The sequence below is a fragment of the Triticum urartu genome, chromosome 6A, assembly GCF_056163025.1.
Source record: "Triticum urartu cultivar PI428250 chromosome 6A, HENAU_Tu73, whole genome shotgun sequence".
NCBI classification, from domain to species: Eukaryota; Viridiplantae; Streptophyta; class Magnoliopsida; order Poales; family Poaceae; genus Triticum; species Triticum urartu.
In genome coordinates this window covers 93,769,834-93,783,710 of record NC_141878.1, presented here as the reverse complement: position 1 = coordinate 93,783,710, position 13,877 = coordinate 93,769,834, and the positions used below count along the sequence as shown (strand labels likewise).

At 45.2% G+C, this 13,877-nt stretch overlaps 1 protein-coding gene and 1 pseudogene across 2 annotated transcripts; both read left to right on the top strand.

The window, feature by feature from the left end:
• The first annotated feature begins 7,608 nt into the window (after positions 1–7,608).
• On the top strand, positions 7,609–9,263 carry LOC125514075 (DNA/RNA-binding protein Kin17, conserved region). Its single transcript, XM_048679326.2, has one exon. It carries the CDS (start codon positions 7,821–7,823, stop codon positions 9,075–9,077), a length of 1,257 nt encoding a protein of 418 aa, XP_048535283.1. The 5' UTR covers positions 7,609–7,820; the 3' UTR covers positions 9,078–9,263.
• Positions 9,264–9,584: 321 nt separating this feature from the next.
• On the top strand, positions 9,585–13,877 carry LOC125514255 (protein SMALL AUXIN UP-REGULATED RNA 12 pseudogene; annotated as a pseudogene). Its single transcript, XR_015607431.1, has 4 exons — positions 9,585–11,753; positions 12,030–12,456; positions 12,737–12,803; positions 12,885–13,877. The product of XR_015607431.1 is annotated as a protein SMALL AUXIN UP-REGULATED RNA 12 pseudogene (transcript).

The following is a 13,877-nucleotide window of genomic DNA, read 5'->3' as shown; positions in this document are numbered from 1 at the left end:
TTCTAAGGACTGGAGTAAGCATCTCGGAGTTGGAATGTATGCTTTGATGAGATGATCAAAGATTTTGGGTGTATACAAAGTTTATGAGAAACTTGTATTTCCAAAGAAGTGAGTGGGAGCATTATAGAATTTCTGATGAGTATATGTTCTTGACATATTGTGGATCAGAAATGATGTAGAATTTCTGGAAAGCATATAGGGTTATTTGGAAAGTGTTTTTCAATGGAAAGCCTGGATTAAGCTACTTGAACATTGAGCATCAAGATCTATAAGGATAGATCAAAACGCTTAATGGTACTTTCAAATGAGCACATACCTTGACATGATCTTGAAGGTGTTCAAGATGGATCAGTCAAAGAAGGAGTTCTTACCTGAGTTGTAAGGTATGAAGTTAAGACTTAAAGCTCGACCACGGCAGAAGAAAGAGAAAGGACGAATGTCGTCCCCTATGCTTTTGTCATAGGCTCTATACGATATGCCATGCTGAGTACCGCACCTGATGTGTGCCTTGCCACATGTCTGGCAAGAGGGTACAAAGGTGATCCAGGAGTGGATCACTAGATAGCGGTCAAAATTATCCTTGGAGTAATAAGGACATGTTTCTCGATTATGGAGGTGATAAAGAGTTCGGCGTAAAAGGTTACATCGATGCAAGCTTTAACACCTATCCGAATGACTCTGAGTAGCAAACCGGATACGTATAGTGGAGCAACCATTTGGAATAGCTCCAAGTGGAGCGTGGAAGCAGCATTTATAATATGACCTAGAGATTTGCAAAGTACATATGGATCTGATTGTTGCAGACCCGTTGACTAAAACCTCTCTCACAAGCAAAACATGATCAAACCCCAGAACTCATTGAGTCTTAATCACATGATGATGTGAACTAGTTTAGCAACACTAGTAAACTCTTTGGGTGTTAGTCACATGGGGATGTGACCTTGAGTGTTAATCACATATCGATGTGAACTAGATTATTGACTCTAGTGCAAGTGGGAGACTGTTGGAAATATGCCCTAGAGGCAATAATAAATTGGTTATTATTATATTTCCTTGTTCATGATAATCGTTTATTATCCATGCTATAATTGTATTGATAGGAAACTCAGATACATGTGTGGATACATAGACAACACCATGTCCCTAGTAAGCCTCTAGTTGACTAGCTCGTTGATCAATAGATGGTTACGGTTTCCTGACCATGGACATTGGATGTCGTTGATAACGGGATCACATCATTAGGAGAATGATGTGATGGACAAGACCCAATCCTAAGCCTAGCACAAAGATCGTGTAGTTCGTATGCTAAAGCTTTTCTAATGTCAAGTATCATTTCCTTAGACCATGAGATTGTGCAACTCTCGGATACCGTAGGAATACTTTGGGTGTGCCAAACGTCACAACGTAACTTGATGGCTATAAAGGTACACTACAGGTATCTCCGAAAGTGTCTGTTGGGTTGGCACGGATCGAGACTGGGATTTGTCACTCCGTGTGACGGAGAGGTATCTCTGGGCCCACTCGGTAGGACATCATCATAATGTGCACAATGTGATCAAGGAGTTGATCACGGGATTATGTGTTACGGAACGAGTAAAGAGACTTGCCAGTAACGAGATTGAACAAGGTATCGGGATACCGACGATCGAATCTCGGGCAAGTATCATACCGGTAGACAAAGGGAATTGTATACGGGATTGATCGAATCCTCGACATCGTGGTTCATCCGATGAGATCATCGTGGAACATGTGGGAACCAACATGGGTATCCAGATCCCGCTGTTGGTTATTGACCGGAGAATGTCTCGGTCATGTCTGCATGGTTCCCGAACCCGTAGGGTCTACACACTTAAGGTTCGATGACGCTAGGGTTATAAAGGAAGTTTGTATGTGGTTACCGAATGTTGTTCGGAGTCCCGGATGAGATCCCGGACATCACGAGGAGTTCCGGAATGGTCCGGAGGTAAAGATTTATATATGGGAAGTCTTGTTTTGGTCGCCGGAAAAGTTTTGCGCATTATCGGTATTGTACCGGGAGTGCCGAAAGGGGTCCGGGGGTCCACCTGCCCCGGGGGCCACATGGGCTGTAGGGGTGTGAGCCTTGGCCTATATGGGCCAAGGACACCAGCCCCAAGAGGCCCATGCGCCAAGAGATAAGGGAAAGGAAGAGTCCTAAAGGGGGAAGGCACCTCCTAGGTGCCTTGGGGAGGATGGACTCCTCCCTGGCCGCACCCTTCCTTGGAGGAAGGGCCAAGGCTGCGCCCCCCTCTCCCTTGGCCCTATATATAGTGGGGGGAAGGGAGGGCAGCAACACCTAAGCCCTGGCGCCTCCCTCTCCCTCCCATGACACATCTCCCTCCTCCCGCAGCGCTTGGCGAAGCCCTGTTGGAATCCCGCTACTTCCTCCACCACGCCGTCGTGCTGCTGGATCTCCATCAACCTCTCCTCCCCCTTGCTGGATCAAGAAGGAGGAGACGTCGCTGCTCCGTACGTGTGTTGAACGCGGAGGTGCCGTCCGTTCGGCGCTAGGATCATCGGTGATTTGGATCACGACGAGTACGACTCCATCAACCCCGTTCTCTTGAACGCTTCCGCGCGCGATCTACAAGGGTATGTAGATCCACTCCTCCCTCGTTGCTAGATGACTCCATAGATAGATCTTGGTGACACGTAGGAAAATTTTGAATTTATGCTACGTTCCCCAACAAAATGTTGCCACCTTGAAAAAATCCAGGTTGTTCATTGCAGTCAGTAGTCCAAACTGAGTATTCCACATATGTAGCCCCCAAGTGCCGGGTTGTCATGCTTGCAGTAACCTGGGACTTTGTAATTGCCTGATGCTCATAAAAAAACTTAAACCAGTGTAGCCCCCAAGGGTCGGGTCATTAAACAATAATGAGTAGGGACTTTAAAAATATGATCATGTAGACTTGAACAGCAACGTGTAGCCCCCAAGGGCCGGCTTAGTAAAATAATATTGAGTTGGGACTTTATATATACTTCTTGGAAAAGAAAATCATATGATGTAACCCCCATCATGGGGCTTGAACCCATGTCCACAAGGTTAAGAGCTTTGTGCTTTACCAACTGAGCAACGGATCCTTCAATATAATGGATTAAGACTTGTGTACCTTGAATTGTTGACAGGAGCAATTGGTAACCCCCAAGGGCTGGCTTATTATGATGTGATGAGTCGGGTCTTCAATAAGGCCAATAAAAATGACTTTGCATTAGCCCCCAAGTGTCATGGTGCATGCTTGCAGCGACATGAGACTTGCATATTTGATGTAATCTCAACTTGAATAATGTAGCCCCCAAGTGTCGGGTCGTAAGCCTGCAGCGACTCGGGACTATTCCTTCCATTGTAGAATAAATCATATCCATTGATAAGATAATAGCCATTGCGCGAAAGCGACTTTGAAAACCTTAATCATAATACTGATTATTGATAACCATAATAAAAATCCAGCCATGTTGGCTATTAAAGATTTGAATAATATAACCCGGTTTGAAAACCGGTTCCTGTGATATTGAATCATACTGCCGGTTTAGGATACCTGTGCAGTAAGGGCGATAACCCAATCTTTAGAAGCCAAAATCTCCAAATGTTTATGATTGTTATATGATGGCGACTTATCATCCAAAGTCAAGCTGGGTTAATCGAAACCACATACATGCTTCAGATATGAACAAAAAGTCTCAAGACAAACCCAAAAGACTATTTTCAAAAAACTTAAGTCAAACAAAGAGAAAAAAGCGAGGCTTATGATTCAAATACGATCAGTAAGCCAGACCAAAAGGGGTTAAGCTAGGATTCGAATACGATCGGGAAGCCCCCTGGTGGTTTTGGCGTTGTGCCGATCAAGAGGGTACCGACAATTATGTTCTCTTTGGTTCGAATACGACCTATGTTTGAACAGGAAGCCTCCAAATGACCTTGAGAGTTTTTTAACGACTCTGATTCGAATACGATCAAAGTCCGACCCAAAAGGGGTTAAGCTATGATTCGAATACGATCAAGAAGCCTCCTAGTGGGTTTGGCATTGTGCCGATCAAGAGGGTACCGACAACTATGTTCTCTTTGGTTCGAATACGACCTATGTTTGAACAGGAAGCCCCCTAGTGATCATGAGAGTTAACGACTAGATTCGAATACGATCATGAGCCGGACCAAAGGGTCAAGCTGGATTCGAACACGATCCGCCCCCAATGGTCGTTGAAGTAGGGTACCTATGTTTGAGTTGTGCTTTGCAACAGACTCTTTTTGGTCCCTTTAATTTTTCTGAGAACTCAAACTTGTGAGTAATGAATTCGTCTTGAACAAGGCGTTGAGCCGGATATTGAAAGCTTCAGAGCTTTGTGGGAGACAGATTTCCCTTGAGACGGATTGTAAACCGGATATTTGAGAGCTTCAGTGAGACTGACTTCCCTTGAACCGGATTTTAAACCGGATATTTGAGAGCTTCAACGCTTTATGGGAGAGAGATGTCTCTTGAACCGGAATCCTTTCTGATGACCTGGAATTTTTTCATTGAGCCGAAATTTTGTAAATGTCATATACTTTTTAAGCCGGAAATTTTCTGATGGCCTTTAAATTTTCATCAATATAGCAGTAGCCTCTGGGACCAGGTTATTTTTCCCTTCATCGTCCTGGGGTTCTTAAATTTGTTGAAACTGGCAAGATTTGCTGAGTTATATCATTGTAACCCCCGAGTCTTAAGACGACTCGAGGAGTTGTCTTGAGATTCTCCATGTTTGGCCGTGATATAAACTGGCATATAGCTGAACAACGAAACGCTGTCATATGTTGAAGCTGGAAGCAAGGTGGCGAGTTAATGATCTTCGCAACACTCATTGTATATCCTTAGTGTTGATAACACGATGTGAATCCACAAAAACTTGAGGTCGACCGCGGCGTGTTATAAATGACCCCATATGATTTGCGTCAGTAATCCGGCCAACGGTTCATCCCAGCTGGTTGTTGAATTTAAACAAACCACGGTGGTGGCGACTCATGCGCTTGTCCTTTGAGCCATCCGGTATAGGCGAAGGCTGTTAATATATTATGGCTTGCTTCAGAGTTGTTGGAGTAAATTGGACCGTATGGCGGCGACTTGTACACATCCATTGGGCCGCTTGTATGAGCGGGTGTGACCCTGATATGCTGATATCAATTTGTCCGCAAGGACGGCAACTTGGTTGTTTTCATTGAGCAGCATGGCACGGCGGTATAACACCACTTTAAAGTGAATAATTACTCTACATATAAAAATATACAGATCAAAGTAAAGATAAACAATTTTTGATAAAAACAATATGTGTTAATAGCACAAATTTAAATGGATGTCCCCTGATTCGTCTGGATGATAGACGGACTATCCGCAGATCACCTTGGTAATGTTGCAGCCCATCGAGCGTAAACATAGTATTCCGACGATCAGCCATCTCTTCGTTTAGGAGTGTTTACTGTTCAGTACTGTTATCCTTATGCGAGAGATAATTTTTGTAACCTTGCTGCGGAACCTTTATACTCGCCAATTTACAGGATTGTTTTCCTCTTGGTAGATTTTTCTCTAAAAGCTGCCAGTCATTTTAAATTCTCTTTGCCCCTTCACTGCTTGTCTTTCCCACTGACACTCCATTCTGCTCATCAGTTGGCCAGGTTCCCAAAACCAAAGTATAGTAACCTCCACACGCAGCTTCTGTTGGCTTCATGGATTCACCGAGTGGGTATGGCTTGACCCGAATACTCAAATTTTGTTAGATTCGGAGCACTAAATTCTATAATCTGCAGCTGTCATCACCGGACAGATAAATTACGCAGCCAATAGTGGTTTCTGTACTTTCAGATTAAGCACTGGGTAACAACGGCCCAGGCACAAACACTCCAATGCATTGTACTTGGACAAAAACGGCTTGAGATCTCCTTCCAACATGTGAACAGACTGGCGATTCGACACTCATAGCTTCACAGTAACACTCAGATTTTTAAGATATCAAAAACGAATATTTTCAAATAAAGAAAAATAAAACTAAAAATAAATAATAAAACAGAAAAAGAAACAAAAAGAAGGAATAAAACGGAAAATAAAAACAAAAAAGAAAAACATAAATAGAGAAGAAAATGGGAAAAAAATGAAAACAAAAAATAGACAATAAAAAGATTTAAAAAGAAAGTTGGACATGAACGCGTCGTAGCCCAGTTGCTGTGCCCCTATGACCTCGATGCCGAGATCCGAAGTTCAAATCCCTCCTTTCCATCATGTTTTCTTATCTTTTCTCCTTAAAGAAAAACTAATGGATCGACCCGCTTAGAACTCGTAAGCGGGCGAGTCCGAGTTACGACTCGCAACGGGCGATAAATAGGGTCTGTGCCGTGGAGTAGGCAGACCAAGCGGCAAATTAATCGATTGGAAGTTACGCGTTGTCTGCCTCTTCGTCTCCAGGTCTCCTCATCTCAGCATCTGGCTAGGGTGCTCGCTGCTCGCCGTCGTTCTGCCGTCTGCTCCGAGACACCTGAACTCATGAAGGTAATTCTGCCTCCCTATTGCTGTGTGCGTGGTGTTCGGCAAATGAACGGATTAGTTATTAATTTCTATCTTTTATCAATTTGATGTGCTAAAAGAATGAAAAGATAGGAAAAGGGAAATGGAATTCTTTTCCAAGCGGATCGGTTCAACTTTAAGGAATTACTTCTGAATCTATTGCTGAAAATGCAAAACAATCTGGAAAGGAGCAACCTCTTGTAGATGACAATCCAAATCTAGTTAATATGCAAACTGATGATAGTTCAAATCTAGTCGAGGTAATGCCTGTAGGGGATCTCTCGAGAAACTTTGCTTATGTCCCTCGTGGAGGACATCTTGTTGCTCCTTACGGGAATCTTTCAGGATTCTTGTGGAGGATCTCCTTGGGTTCCTCATGGAGGGTTAGGTACTTGCCCCGAAGGGATGTACTCGCCTGCAATCATTCGTATTTTTTTTACAACGAAGCGCGTTTGTCTGTTCCTTTGTGAGCATCTCGTGAGGAGACCTTCACCAAAGGACTTGGCGAGGTGTTGTATACACTTTACAATAGCGACCCATACATATATACAATCTCAGCCCTCGCTTGCGGGATGCTCTCGTAGGGAAAAGACACTTGCGCGCCTCTTGAGAGGAAAGTATACATGCTGAGATGAATGCACACGAGTGTGTTGGATGCTTGCAACAATGACACCTAGGGGTGTCGTCTCCTTCTTGAAGGCGTTGTCATGACCTATATCTGTGCCTTTTTGCATCATCCGGGGAGCCCTAGGTCCGGTTTGTTGGACTGGACGGCGACAACGCCACAATATCATTTTCTTTTTACAAAGGCACTGTGTTGTTTCTTGGCGGCGTTCTTGTTCTTGAATTTGGAGATGTTGATCGTCGTGTTGATTCAGGTTGTTTCTCATGGATCGTTGAACTCATTCTATACTTTTTCTATCAATGAAAATACTTTTTGAAAAAATACATAAACTTTGCGTATTTGTGAAAAAAATTGTATACATGTCCGAGTTGTATACGTGTTAGCCACCGTGTCAGACTGGGTACGTGCTGGTTTGCTAATAAGTCCTCGAGATCCCCACGTCTCCAAACCGACTCCACAGTCCAATCCCCAATCCCTAATCCACCGCTTGCCTGCCCTCGCGGATCTCTCCGGCCGCCAACCACCGCCGCCGCCCGCCGACCGACCCAAACCCGGCGCCCCCACTCGCCGCGCGCCGCTCCCAGCCCCTCGCAAACCCACTCCCCTCCCCTCCGCACGTTCCCGGCGGCGCCGGCGGCGCAGGCGGCGCGATGGGGAAGAGCGACTTCCTGACGCCCAAGGCGATCGCGAACCGGATCAAGGCCAAGGGGCTGCAGAAGCTGCGGTGGTACTGCCAGATGTGCCAGAAGCAGTGCCGCGACGAGAACGGCTTCAAGTGCCACTGCATGTCGGAGTCGCACCAGCGGCAGATGGCCATCTTCGGCCAGGCCCCCGACCGCGTCGTTGAGGGCTTCTCCGACGAGTTCCTCGAGGAGTTCCTCACCCTGCTCCGCCGCGCCCACCGCAGCTCCCGCGTCGCCGCCACCGTCATCTACAACGAGTTCATCGCCGACCGCCACCACGTGCACATGAACTCCACCCGCTGGGCCACGCTCACCGAGTTCGTCAAGTTCCTCGGCCGCGAGGGCCACGCCAAGGTCGAGGACACGCCCAAGGGCTGGTTCATCACCTACATCGACCGCGACTCGGAGCAGGCCATCAAGGCCAGGCTCAAGCGCAAGAGGGTCAAGTCCGACCTCGCCGAGGACGAGCGCCAGGAGCTCATGATTGCCCGTCAGATCGAGCGTGCACAGAAAGCCCAGGCTAATGGCGAAGAAGACGATGATGCTAATGCTGATGATGACCTCGGCAGCGAGGATGATGAGTATTCGGGATCAGACGAGGATGATCAGGAAGAACATCAGGAGGAGGGGAAAGAGGCCAATAAGCCAACTGGGAAGATTGCCATTGCGCTCCAGCGGGCTGTGCCGCCGCCTAAGATTAATCCTTTTGATGATAAGCCAAAGATGAAATTTGGCTTCGAGGAGGAAGAGGAGGAGGTGCCCAACAAGAAGGCGAAAGTTGCAGGGAAGGCAACAGACACCAGGAGGTCGGCAATTGATGATCTGATGAAGGAGGAGGAGAAGGCCAAGGAGCGGAGCAACCGGAAGGACTACTGGCTGTGCCCTGGTATCGTTGTCAAGGTGATGAGCAAGTCGCTGGCCGAGAAGGGGTACTACAAGCAGAAGGGGTTGGTGAAGAGGGTGATTGATAAGTATGTCGGGGAGATTGAGATGCTGGAGAGCAAGCATGTTCTCAGGGTCGACCAGGATGAGCTTGAGACTGTCCTCCCGCAGATTGGTGGGCTGGTGCGGATTGTTAACGGGGCTTACCGGGGCTCGAATGCAAGGCTGCTCTCAGTGGACACAGAGAGATTCTCCGCCAAACTGCAGGTTGAAAAGGGCCTCTATGATGGGAAAGTTCTCAAGGCTATTGAGTATGAGGACATTTGCAAGGTTGCTCAGTGAGATAGGATGGAGTCTCATTTCAATTCCAGAAGCAATTCCAGCGGCATTTGCAAGGTTGCTTAGTGAAATGGAGTTATGGACCCAATGTACTAGCTCTGTCTGTCTTCCTGGCAATGTATGTGCAACTATGCTTGTGCTAGAATGTTGTCTATCTAAGAAGTTTGAGGTGTCGATATTTCTAGTTCATTCTTGCTGCTGAAAGTGCACTGCAAAAAGATCATCTGATATTTGTTCGCCTTCTGCTTGGTGGCTAGAATAATATGACAATTTTGCAACACTTGCTCAACTTCTTCATATTTGTTTACAGTCAATCTTGTTACCAGTTTTTAGTTGTATAGTATTGGTAATCTGAGACATTCTGGACTGGAAATATCATTGCGGTGCTTCTTGCTTCGGACAGTTAACAATTTCTGGACTGGAAATATCATTGTGGCGCTTCTTGCTTCCGACAGTTAACAATTGTGCATCCTCTGCTTTTACCGTATGACTTCTACCTTAAGAAAGCTGAAAAAAAGGCACTCCATGTAATTGATTAAGTTTGCTGCATAGTTTTTGTGCTCTGGCTTTGTCATCTTACTATAAGTATTCCTTCAAAAAATAGTATACATGTGGAAATGCCAATCACACTGGAGAGCTCTATCATGATTGTTCAGGCAGCCCCACCTGAATTGTTTGTACCTTAAATCTCTTATACCAATTAAAGTAGTGATCTAAACACTCTTACATTTCTTTACGGAGGGAGTACCAATATACTGTTCTGTTTTCAATGGCAGTGAGACACTTTTACCTTGTCCATCTTCCCAGTCTAAAGAAACTCATCCAAGTTAACTTTGTTACCTTAATTCTGTCCACCTTAACAAATCTTCTTCAGCTTCCTTTATAACATATGGAATATAACAGGATATCCAAGAAGCTGCTTTTGACATAGATTGCTTCCATTCAATTGCTGTATGTGCTTTTTATCTGATAACTCAGTTCAATGTCCTGGGGAGTCTCCTGTGAGATTATAATGAATGTTGTATCCTCAATTTATTATGGTATTCAATCCAAAATACTTCTCATGAGTCATGAGTCATTAATATGACCCTTCGATGGTTACATTGTATCACTATCCATAAGACACTTCAATTCCTCCGAGTTTAATGTTGCAATCCATAGCTCATACTATATCATTTATCTTGTTTTCAATGGCAGTGAGACACTTTTGCCCTGTTGATCTTCCCGGCCTAAAGAAACTCATCCTAGTTAGTTCTACTCTTTAGCTTCATTTATCGCATTATTTTTTTTCTGCGTCAGCAAATAAGCATATGTGGATATTAAAGGAGATCCAAGTGGCTGCTATTGAGTATTGACATTGAAATTCTCTATGTGCTTTTATCTGATAACACAGTTGAAACTGGACACATGGCAAATCCAACACTGCCCTGAGTTGTCTCATGTGACTGCAATGAATTGTTTGCAGTCTCCTGAATGTTATGGTATTCAATCCAAGATACTTCCTCATGAATAGAGTCCTTGGATGATTATGCTGTATCACTATCTGTGAGATACTCCAGTTCCTCTGAGTCTCGTACTTCATCATTTAATTGTTAAGGTGTCAGTATAGCACTGTAGCCATGTCTTGACACATGCAAATTTTATGTTATTGGAAGGACTATAGAGTACAGACACAGCTGTCTAACCGGAACCATTATATCTTAAGCCACACAAAAATAAAAATATATATCTGCATGGATGAAGCTAAATCGGAATTTTCCTCTTTACAAAGTTCTGATGGACAGTGTATTGTCCCTATCATGGTAATCATTGTGCGTATGCTTGTTTCGGACCATAAAGTTTCCTGATTGGTTGGTTGAATAGATTTGGTAGGTCTGACTGCAGAAAGTGACCATGTATTTTAAAATTTCATTTACATATTTCGGTCCCGTCAGACAAGGTAGATAATGCAAGTCCCTTTTTATCCTCTTACTACAGTAACTATGGATTTAGCTTCAGTAAAAGCTAAATCCATAGTTACTGTAGTGAGAATATATTATGCAAGTGATTGTTATCATCTACTGTTGACATTTTATCCTATGTGTTTTCTGCTGTGACTCGGTTTCTTCCAGAATAAAGCATCTGCCATACTATAACCACTTCTGTAGGTAGAAGAATATAAATTTCCAATATTCATCTTTCAGGCTATCAGTGATTATCTCCTGAGAATATGGAAGTGATCTCCATGCATGTGCCAGTGCTACCCACGCCAACTTGCTTATCAAGGAAGTCTGTGCCGGATCTGGGTGATTTGTGTCAGCTATGTGGCCAATGGCATGTGCAGCCTGATCTCTGGTACCTTGATCTGCTCAGATGCCATGTTTTCAGTTGCCATGTGCATGACATGTTACCTTAAGAAAGAAGGGGAGCAACAGTTACTTCAGTTATGCATCTGGTGCAACAATTTCCGCGTGGCAGGGGCAGAACTTCTTTGCTTACTTTAAGATGTGACCTTGGTTCTGACAGCAATTTCCATCTCGTTTGAGATGTGTGGACAGAACGAAAGAATTGCTCAAGTTCAGATGCAGGTATTGCGGTTGATGTCCTGTGCTGCCCCTGATGACTGGAAAGGAGTTCCAACTTTGTGGTATACAGGCCAGAATAGAGAGCCATCTGATTCATATATCTCTCTAGTTAAAGGTACGTGCTGTATGTTATCTTATAAGAGTGATCTGCCTTAGTTCTTGGTTGCTTAAATGGACATCTTCTGATTGTACTGTAGTACTTCGCTGTACCGATATGCGTAATTTGGCTAACTTGTTGTCTTGCAGAGAATCCCTGTTATTAGTTTACTTCTACAAACATGATGTCATCGCTCATGTCCTCCTGGGAGCAGAAATCTCTCGAATTAGCAACAGCGTAGATTGTTCTGTTTTTGTTGCCCAAAACTCAAACTCAGAAGCCTCTCCTTTTCAGGTGAACATGGATGCAGCGGAACTTTGCCTTCAGGAGTGAACTAAACGTGGGAATTACAGAATATCGTGAAGTTTGAGCACGACATCGACACAATAACCCCCAAATCCGTGAATGATTACCAGAAGGAAAACAGAGGAGTAAACAAATCCAAATCCGTTAATATACTATATTCCGCAAGCACCTTTTTGTTTCAGAGTCAAACACTAAAACCTGCAAGAGTAGACGGGCAGTTCGCGCTGCCACCTAAAGCTAGGACTAGAGCAGTCCTTTTCCGATACATGAACTGTTATTTGGCCTTGCAGCAATGATGAGGTTGAAGCAAATCATGGTGGTGGTTGCTCAGATAAGCGGAGCAGAGCGGGCGCTGATTGCTCATCATTAGCAGGGGATGAGAGAATCTTCCATCAGTTGGATCGCACTTTGAGAGGTCAGGTTTCTGACATGATATTGAAAGAACAACCTCTTCACAAATATAGAATAAAATCCAGTGGCCGTGTCCAAAACGTCAGGAATCTTTCATCGGTTTCGCACTGAACATTCCTTGCCTTTACCTCGACCAAATTCAGTTGATCAGACGACATAACATAAGGATACCCTAGTTCCTAGTAGTTGCTGTACTTGTTTTACTTTCTTCAGCAACCTAGTAGCCAAATAATCACATGATGGTATGTTTATCTTTGTAACCTTTTTCTTTCTCCCCTTTTTAGGGCAGCATGGTGCTGAGCTTACCTTCTCCCATGCAAACACATGTCGAGCCAGTGAAGTGGAAGAAAAGTAAGTGCTTCTGGTTTCACTGCAGAAGGGAGTAGAGTCCTTCAGAGTTTGCACTACATTTGCTAACTATGGTAGTTACAGGTAATCAATCTGATGAAGATAGCAAAGAACTCCAGAAACTAGTGGTGCCGGCCCGTTGTTTCGCTTTGCATTAGTTTAGTATCATCCTAAGAGCAGAGCATATAAAACAGAGCTCCGGGGCTTAAACAAAGCCTCGTATCAAGCCATTGATTAGAACATCAGAGCTAACCCGTTGAACACGCTAACCCGCGACTCAACACTCGTCCAATCCAAGCCCCTATATATTGTCAGTCCCTTTACAACTCTTTGCACCAGGCCAAGGAGGCAGCAGCAGCAGCAGCAGCCTGAGACAAGAGACCCACCCACACCAACACCCACACCAACACGCACACACACACTGGCAATGGGGGAGCAAGGCAGGGCGAGCAACAAGATCAGGGACATCGTGAGGCTGCAGCAGCTCCTCAGGAAGTGGAAGCGGCTCGCGCTCACGCCCAAGGCCGGCAGCAGGCACGGTGGTGGCGGTGGTGCTGCCGGCGTCCCGCGGGGCTTCTTCGCGGTGTGCGTCGGGGAGGAGATGAGGAGGTTCGTGATCCCCACGGAGTACCTCGGGCACTGGGCGTTCGAGGAGCTGCTCAGGGAGGCCGAGGAGGAGTTCGGGTTCCGGCACGAGGGCGCCCTGAGGATCCCCTGCGACGTGGAGGTGTTCGAGGGCATCCTGAGGCTTGTGGGCGGGAAGAAGGAGGCCCTGTCCTACAGCTCTTCGGAGCATGGGATCTTGTGCACATGATGGTGGTGGCCACTTGTTTTCCGTTGTCCATTTGTTCCCATTCTTGGTTCTTGGTTCTTCTGAGGGGAAGAGGAGAAAGAGTTCGTCGGCTATGAGCTTTACTTGTCCATTATTTGTTCCATTCTTGGTTCTCGATTCTTCGAAGGAGAAGAGGAGGAAGAGTTCATCGTCTACGAGCTTCGATGAGCTTCGGCGGTTTGTATAAGAGGGCGTAATGAAGGAGCCGCATTCTTTTTGAGTAAAAATTGAAGGATTCGAAATGA

What these genes read in the sequence shown, in the direction of transcription:
- LOC125514075 (XM_048679326.2), top strand. Translation starts at nt 7,821, where the DNA reads ATGGGGAAGAGCGACTTCCTGACGCCCAAGGCGATCGCGAACCGGATC.